This window comes from Onychostoma macrolepis, chromosome 17, assembly GCF_012432095.1.
Source record: "Onychostoma macrolepis isolate SWU-2019 chromosome 17, ASM1243209v1, whole genome shotgun sequence".
In the NCBI taxonomy this organism is placed as follows: domain Eukaryota; kingdom Metazoa; phylum Chordata; class Actinopteri; order Cypriniformes; family Cyprinidae; genus Onychostoma; species Onychostoma macrolepis.
Window position 1 is genome coordinate 10,046,068 of NC_081171.1, and position 8,790 is coordinate 10,054,857.

General features: G+C 34.8%; 1 protein-coding gene across 1 annotated transcript; it reads right to left on the reverse strand.

Annotated features, from left to right (window-relative positions):
• Positions 1-1,713: 1,713 nt before the first annotated feature.
• gsc (goosecoid) lies at positions 1,714-6,439 on the reverse strand. The gene is made up of 3 exons (XM_058748448.1): positions 5,128-6,439; positions 4,366-4,625; positions 1,714-3,538 (listed from the first exon to the last, which is right to left on the reverse strand). The coding sequence occupies exons 1-3, from the start codon at positions 5,441-5,443 to the stop codon at positions 3,389-3,391; spliced, it is 726 nt and encodes a 241-aa protein (XP_058604431.1). The 5' UTR covers positions 5,444-6,439; the 3' UTR covers positions 1,714-3,388.
• Between the last annotated feature and the right edge of the window lie 2,351 nt (positions 6,440-8,790).

Here is an 8,790-nt window from a genome sequence, read left to right on the forward strand (position 1 = left end):
AATTTTAAAAACATGATGTTGCATTGTAGGGTTTTTTAGGGTTTCGCAGAGTACAAACCGCATGCCATCCCACTGAAATATGGTAATGATACAGGAAAATGTTTATGACGGTAAAAATATGTATTATTTGTCTTTCTTTCGTTCCTTCCTGTGTTAGGAGGCCATTTTATATGTTTCTCGAAATGCACCACAGAGGATGGCCAACACCCATTTCTATCTTTAGATGGGGGAATCCACCCAAAGCTGTCACTCATGTGGTCAAATCTCTAAGAAAAAAAGGTAAGTGAGAGCACACAGTCTAATTCAGTTAATACCTAAATTTATATAAAAATTGAAACCATCAGCCATTTTCTCAATGAAAGCGTCACAATTTTTTTAAGATCAAAAAATGTACTGATTTTAATTATGTAGGCGAAACGTAAAGCATATGTACAACTGCAAATATGCAGCATTTCTTAGAAAACAAGCACAAGACTAAAGATTTATCTGCTTCTGGACTTGAGTCGCTGCTTAATTTTTCTTGGACTCCACCTATGTTTTTCCAAGTGCCGGGAACTATGCATAAAAAGGTCAAAGAAATAATGGTTTGAAAAAAAACTGTGTGTATTAAATTTTTGTAATACTAAATTACAGCCTAAAAAGGGGGAAAATACGAAAAGCAGAGATTAATGGACTCAGTCCTGTGCTTTGTATATCTCACTGGCACTCAGTGAAGAAACACTTTATAAATCACACTAGACATGTGAAGGATTATTAGTGCAACATGCTTTGTTTCTTGGTTTGTGTTATTGCCAAATCTTTAAGTACCTACACTACCCTACTTTAATCTGTTTTTAAAAAGCCACCGAAGACGTTTAATAGTATTATTTTTTCAGTGTGGTTTTAGAATGGTGTGCTGTTGTAAAAAAAAAAAAAAAGAAAAGGGGGGAGGAAAAACTGGAGACTGAATGTACACAGACAGGCAGACTGTGATTTAAAATCACTCCACTAACTATTTACTGTGAAGGAATAACAAATTGTTAAGAAACTACCAATGTCTTCGATGGCTGGAGTGTTTAGTAAAAAACATCTCACTTAATCAGCTTCATGTCTGGAAAAACACGCTGGCCTGAGTCAATATACTTAGAGACTGGGTATGGATGTTTATTTTTGATGATAAATAGCCCAAATGCATAAGCACATAAACACAAATAAATATTCGGCTCACACTGTTGCCCTTCAAGACTCGAGATCTGTGTTTCATCAAGAGAAAATTTTCAATATAACCAAAAAAGTGTGCTCTTGCAGGCAAGACACTGGCATGTTGCCAGCCTCACAAATCATATTTAAGTAGCTTATACCTTTAAAAGAGACTAAGCTGTAATTATTCATTTAAATATGTATGCAGTATACCTGTCCATTCCTCACACACAGGAAAACACGCACATCTGTATTTGTAGTTTTCATTTAATTCCTCTTGCACACCCTCATGTTGGATAGATGTTATGGCCCATTAGCAGGAGAGAGCACAGAAACTGAAATGCTTGTTCAGTTAATGAATTTTGACTTCTCTATTTTATGGAAATCACTAGTTTGTTTTGAGGCAGAAAAATACATTTTAACAGTGCTAATAATTATAATAAGAATAATTAATATTGTTATATAATATCATTATTATTATTATTATTATTATTAAAGCATAAAAAGGCACTGACAACATTTTTACATTTTTTGGTTAAAAGTGAAAGTGACTTTGGGAAAAAAGAATTTATCTCGACATTAAATTGTAAGAAGCAAGTGCCATTGGACAGAAGTGTGAGACATTTGGTTAAAACAATGGACCCAAATCCCGCCACTTGGCTAAAATTTGGCTTAAATTAAAAATCATCTATTTACAAATGGCAAACATGCTATCGTAAACATTTTATCAACTTGTTGAAGCGACAATTTAACGTTATCACATTCAAACAGTTGTAATTCCGGGTTACTTCAGTTGCCTTCGGTGTGATTAAATGGCTCTAAGAAAAAGAAAAGATATATATTTACAGGCGTACTGAATGCTACACACATAGTGGAATTGTGAGCATACTGACAACACAACACTGACTAAACGCATGACAGCGTCAAAGTGTCGTGAAACAATGTTTCTTTTAATCATTCGTATTTAGAATATAAAACAAACTATTATGCTGGCTTAATTTTATTAATTTAATTCACCACATTTTATTATAGGCTAATAATTATCGTTGAACACCAGGGACAATAACAACAGACAATGTGGCCGATTATGTCTTTTTTTTTCTTTTCTTTTTTTCTCAGAGATGTCGCGTTTGATATAGCTATTTTACTTTTCAACATTTTTTTCTGCACAGTTATAAATAGGGATAGACATAGTTTACTTGAGAATAATTTATATACATATAAATATCCAAGAGGTAAATTCTTAAAAAAAAAAAAAAAAAGTGGTTCTGTTTGGTTAATTAAAAAGAATAGTTCGTGCTTTTTACCGTTACCATTACCATTAAATACTACTTCGTGTCATTCCTCTGATGATTATTAAATCAGCATGGCCTGGTGTGACATAACCGGTCAATTATGACAATACATTCAGGCTATTTATCAGCTCTATTTATTTTTTTATTTTTTAACTTATCAAAAAAAAAAAAAAAATGAGACATCCTTTGACATTTTCATGTGAAGCTAAATTTTCTAATAAACTTGTTCCCAATCAGTGTGCCATCTACTATTTACCTAATGGTAAATTACTATGAGATAATATGGAATAGGCCCAAAGAGAGAATTAGCTCGAACACAAATTATGAGATATCTCTACATACTATGAAAATTTAATGACGGTCATTTATACTACACAACTAAATTACATATTTCCTGGGTTCAATAAATGCTGATAACCATCAAATTCTAAGAGGACTCGACGAATTGAAATGCTCTTACAGAATAGTTGCAATATTTTAAATAAATACATAAAATCGAACATTTTAGATATTACTTTAATATTTGCTTATGTTCTTTTTTGTTCTCATGCGGCATAAAACGTTGATTTAATCAATGTCAAAAAATGTATCGTCCTGCATGTCTTCAGTTACAGCCCACTCCAGAACATCTTATTTAGGTAGCCTCTATATTAATACAAGACTTAAAAAAAAAAAAAAAAAAAAAGTTTTCTATATTATCAGGTAATATTACTATGGCCAGAATCCAAGTTATTTTGTCTGTGTAAATTTAAATTAATATAAATAACAATATCATTGTTAAAGGTAACATTTACTATACATCTGTGCAACAGCATGACAACACATTTTCACTCCTACTCACATGGTACTTTACAATATGTACATAAAGTCCGAATCATATTTGTGCAAGATTTCCCGGTCTCATATTCTATATATCAGCTGTCAGAATCCACGTCACTTTTGCCCTCCTCGATTTTCTCTGTGGTTGTTTTCGTGGATTTGTTCCATTTCTGTGAGTTTTCTGATTCCTCTGACGACGACCTTTTCTGTCTTCTCCATTTTGCTCGTCTGTTTTTGAACCAAACCTAAGCGAAGAAAATGGTAAAATGCTTAATTTCAAGGATATGGAGGGGGGAAAACTGGTCACGTGAAAGGTCGAGTTGATTTTATGCAGTGTGCTAATTATTGATTGACTTGTAGGTTGTGAGAAATCTCTGTCAGTGATCTCTGTTCTGTTGAGGTTCGTCTCGCGCAGTCCATATTGTACTTTGGCTCCAGACACCGTCATCTACTCGTCAGATATATTAAATAGCTACGTTATAGACAACACGCTTAATGATCTTGTAATATGTACATCTAGAATAAAGTGATAAATAACAGTGCCAACACTGATTTGATGGAAGGCGTTTGTTAACTCCAAGGGAACACGACTTCTAAGCGCATTCTGACTTTTCTAGTTGCTAAAAAGTTTTTCGTGTGGTCTATATGTATTTATTAATGCGGAAGCAATTTATTTATATTTATAACTTGTCACAATTTTCTGAAATTTCTACTATTAGTCAAAGTTATTTATTTTTAAGAAATGCATCACATAAAATTTTAGTGGATTTTTTTTTTTAACAGCGATGTATCTTCCTAAAATACCATTTGTATACACTGGGTGGTCTTCGATAAATAATTTGTTCACCAAAAAAAATAAAATAAAATGGAATTAAATGTCCACATGCAAACGTCTAAGGCCACTCTAGATAATTAACATATGATGGCAAAAGTACGGTGAAAAAATAACTATAGTTTAAGTAGGCCTACACGTATTGCATTATTACTAGGAATCTTCAGACATCTTTTTGTAAATATAAAATAACGTGAACTCTGTCATTTATAGTGTTATCGATAAATTAATTTCACTCACCTCTACTTTCTCTTCGCGTAGGTGCACCTTTCGTGCCAATTGCTCTCGTGTGCCAACATCAGGGTATTTGGTTTCTTGGAAAAGGTTCTCCAGTGCCTCCAGTTGCTCGTCGGTGAAAATGGTTCGGTGTCGTCTCTTGCGCCGACAGTGTAACTGGTTGAGTAGCTGTAGTTCGGTTCTGGATAAGGTGCCCACGTTCATGTACGACATCATCTGATGTGGGACTGGAGAAATAAGTACTGAACCGGCGCTGTCGTAGCCTGAAAATCAAATCAATGTATTTGAGTACACTACATAAATATTTCAAATGCAACCGACTCGTATAAAATTGTATTTTTATTATTATTATTTATTTATTTTTCTGAGAAGCTAGTGGCTCTTAGGTTCTTCAAAGAGTCTTCTTATCAAGAATCATTTTGGGGTATGTTGTGTTTTTGTAATGCTATTAAGTTTTTTTTTTTTTTTTTAAGTAGCCTACATGTTACATTATAGGTTCGTCAGATTATTATGCTGGTTTGATGCCTTTCTAATAAACCAATATATATATGCATCTTCTAAACTAACCTTAAAATGACATCAGACTGTAAAACCCAGTTTGGTTGTAATTGGAACCTTTCGTTTTAAGTGATGCTCCAAAAAAAGGAGTGGGACGAAATTCACCATGCAGTTTACTAACAGAATACTGAAACATTCACCACAATAATTAGTATATGCAGTTATACATATATCAACCATACACATAAATAAGTAAATGTAACACACCTGTAGGAATACACGGGCACTGTTGCGAGCCGAGAGTTGGTATTGCGCCACAGCAAGCTGGTCCAGTCGGCCCCTGGACATGAAGTTGTCCATAGTAGTAGTTGTTGTAGCCTATCCTGGTTCCATTTACCGACTGTAAGTTAGGAGCTGGAGGTCCGGCGTGCGAATACAGTCCGTTAAAATCGCCAGCTGCTGTGTACAAGGATTCCGTCAAGTTGGAGAACACAACCGGAGCATTCCGATGGAGCAGAACCGAGTCCTTGCAGCTGGGTCTCCCTGCCAAGATGCTGTCGATACTAAACATCCCAGCGGGCATCACAAGCGAAAAGATGTTTGAGACTTTGTGCCAACAGTACTTAAATATTCTTGTAGTCCTTTTAAAAATCACAGGTTTCCCTCATAGTCGCAAAAAAAGAGCGAATTCTCAGAGCGTTTTTCCCTTTGGAAAGAGTGAGCGAGCGCAACAGATTCAGTGACTCGTTTGTGGCTGAGCTGAACCTCCTGCTCAGTTTTATACCCCGCTGACGTCATTGAAGGATTTGTGAATGACTTCTCCAATAAGAGATTGGCCGGGTTTAGGGTTAGCACACAATGGCGTGAAAACCGCCGATCTGTGTATTGAGAATTAATTTGATTAAGTTATTTGCTGACTTTTGAAACAAATAATTTAGTTGCAGCCTGCATCTTTAAAGAGCTGTCTGCATGAGTCTGTCAACAAAGACACTTATAATTTGGTTGTAAATTGAGGTGTACCTATTTTTATTTCCTATTTTTAAAGGAAAATACGTTGTTGTTTTTTACGTATAATAAGCTGTAAAGTAGCCTACTTTAAGCGTAAAATGCGTCTGTGTGGATGAGTGGAACAACGACTTCATCGCTTCTCCAAACTCAGATTTTGAGTTCAAGCAGGTGAGCTTCGTTCTTATTTAGATTTTTTTTTTTTTAAATGTAGCCTATTATAACAACTAGCCCTCAAATCACCAGGCACTTCTATCAAACAATTTGTTTTTCAATCTCTAAATTCGGGATGTGTATTACACGAAGGCAGTTAAACCAATTTGTAACCGATTAGAAATTATGGGGGTGAAATAATGTGTCCACCACCCTCCTGAGGTGACAGAAGTAGTCGTAGGCTAAGTCTCTGTGTGAAAATATAAATGATTTGGAGAAAAAATGAGATAAGAGAGTATAATTTGTCTACTGTAGTTTATAATCTGTCCAATCTAGTTGTCTAATTTATAATTTGATTTGCAATCATTTTAAAAGGTGTTAAATGACAGGTAGCCTATCATCTGAATAAGCAGGTTCTGATACCCGAGCTTTTTTTTTTTTTTGGCTATCTATGTTCAAACATAAAAACATTATATATGAGCGGAGCGAGTAACACTTTCTAATATATTTATTGTATAATATACAAAACTGCACAAAAATTGTATAGTGTATTAGGATATATTTGACAACTGTGAGAATGACTATAACACACTGTCGACACTGTTATTATATAGGCTAGTCAAATAATTTAATTCATTTGTTTCCTATAGGCTATGCTAATCTTTTGAATTTAATTGTTTAAAATTGGCACTTTAAAGAGAAATTGTGATTGCCTCAATAAAATGCACAAAATAATAAATGTCTGTGTTTATTCTATATATTTGTACTCGAAATTAAATTACGCAGTTTATTGAAACGGTTTCTAAACTACATCTATTTGTAGCAGATGAATATAACGGTATTATAGCCTATCAAAGTTTGAGACACGTAATTCAAAAGCACTGAGTTGCAGACGTTGAAACAAAATATTACTGCACTCCTTGACGCCTCGTCTATATATTTTCCTATTTATTTCTCTTTCAAATGAGGCACTAAATAACACGGTGCAAAACCCCTGAACTGATGTGCACAGATTCCGCTGCATTATCAAGGACTATATCTTAAATTGCTTAATAGTGCATGTTATTTGCAGAACGGTCGGTCTGACACGACTGTCGCGCTGTGTCCGCGGGAGATAATGCTGAGCAGATTAGCGTGTTTACTCCATCACGAGCGGATTCCCGGTAGGGAGGAAATCGCGCGTGTTAACTTACAACACCTCCAATAAGCACGCTCTCAATGAACATATGACCCTCGCTGTGATAAGATAACGACCATTAGCGGCCCTATTCTCCAGCTCTAAAACATACTTATTGCAATTACATTCCCTGATCAAATGAAATTTGCATGAAGGAAGATGCTGCTTGGTGACATTGGCTATTCAATTTATCACCAATATCGCACATTTGTAATGTTTGAATGTTTATTGGAAAACCGGAGGATATTCAGGCAGTGCAGCCGTGGCATGGCACGGCTGATTATTTCTAAACTATGAATAACACAGTCATATTGTGTGTACTCACTGTGTATATATAAAAAAAATCGATTTAGAGTTATGGAATTGCTACCTCCAGTTATGATAAACTATAAGTAGGCTATATAATGATTGACCAGAACAAAAATGTAGGTATCAAAATTGGTTATACTCGCTCTTGAACCTGCCACAGACTTTTAGACCAGTGATTCTCAATCAGGGGCCCTGGACCCACTAGGGGGCCTCAGCAAACTTTTAATAGCAAGTATTTTGAATTTGATTGATTGATTTTAGTATTATAATAGGCCTATTAATAGTTATATTAGGCTAGTTATATGATTTAAATGTGTTATATTTAAAAGATTTTATGTAATGTATTTTAAACACTAAAAATTACTAAAAAACTAAATCACTGAACATCCAAACATATTTCTTAGGAACTGATCCATCAGCTTTCCCTTTTTAATTTAATAACGTACCGTTTTTAAATCGGAATTACGGGTTTTAATCTATCGACACTGCTCTATTTTGTGTGATTTAAAAAAAAAGTTTAAAAACAAGGCGCTTTACAGCAGAAGGACGAGTAAAAACTATCATCGCCTGCATGAAGTGGACTTTGGATATGGGAGTCAAAAAGGCTGAGAAACCCGCTATATGATAGACGCAAATGACACAATCTCGGCCTATCAATGGTCAAATGTTATCACAGGAATAAATGCGTAAAGGAAGGGCCATTAACGCGTGGAAGTTTGCCTTATTAAGAACGGCGATTACTTTTCAATAGGTGCCTTTTGTTTTAATAATTGCATGTTTATCGCATGATTAAAACGGGAACAAGGTGATTAAAACTACGCGGAGATTATTTTAACATTGCATTGTTTGAAATTGACTTACAAAAGGTGCATAATTATTATGTTTAGTTCTACAGAAAAACACAAGCGTGTGTACAAATGTGCATTTGTATTTGTTTTTTGTGAGCAGTTTTACTTTTCTTCAAAACTAAAAATGCATTACACCATTTCCCTTCTAGCATAATTTTGACACTGATTGGCCCTTAGCCCTTAGATATGTAAACACTTTAGCCTATTATGACTGAATGAAAGGATACTTGCATTTTCGGCTCTGCTCTCTAGGCACTCTGTAATTCGAAAAAGGCACCTAGCATTATTATTTCCTCTTTTTGTACATGTATCTCAACTTTCAAGAGGCACTGAAAGGAGGTAGTAAAAAGGATTGAAAAAATGAGATGGCCATTTGAAATTAAAAGCCGTGAAAGAGGTGTGAAGCCACCACTTACATGCTGAATAGCTGACATCAAT

Coding starts and splice junctions, on each gene's coding strand:
- gsc (XM_058748448.1), bottom strand. CDS start 5,443: ATGCCCGCTGGGATGTTTAGTATCGACAGCATCTTGGCAGGGAGACCC. Junction 4,626..5,127: donor GTGCCCGTGTATTCCTACAG/GTGTGTTACATT, acceptor TTTGATTTTCAG/GCTACGACAGCGCCGGTTCA. Junction 3,539..4,365: donor TACGCGAAGAGAAAGTAGAG/GTGAGTGAAATT, acceptor TTCTTCGCTTAG/GTTTGGTTCAAAAACAGACG.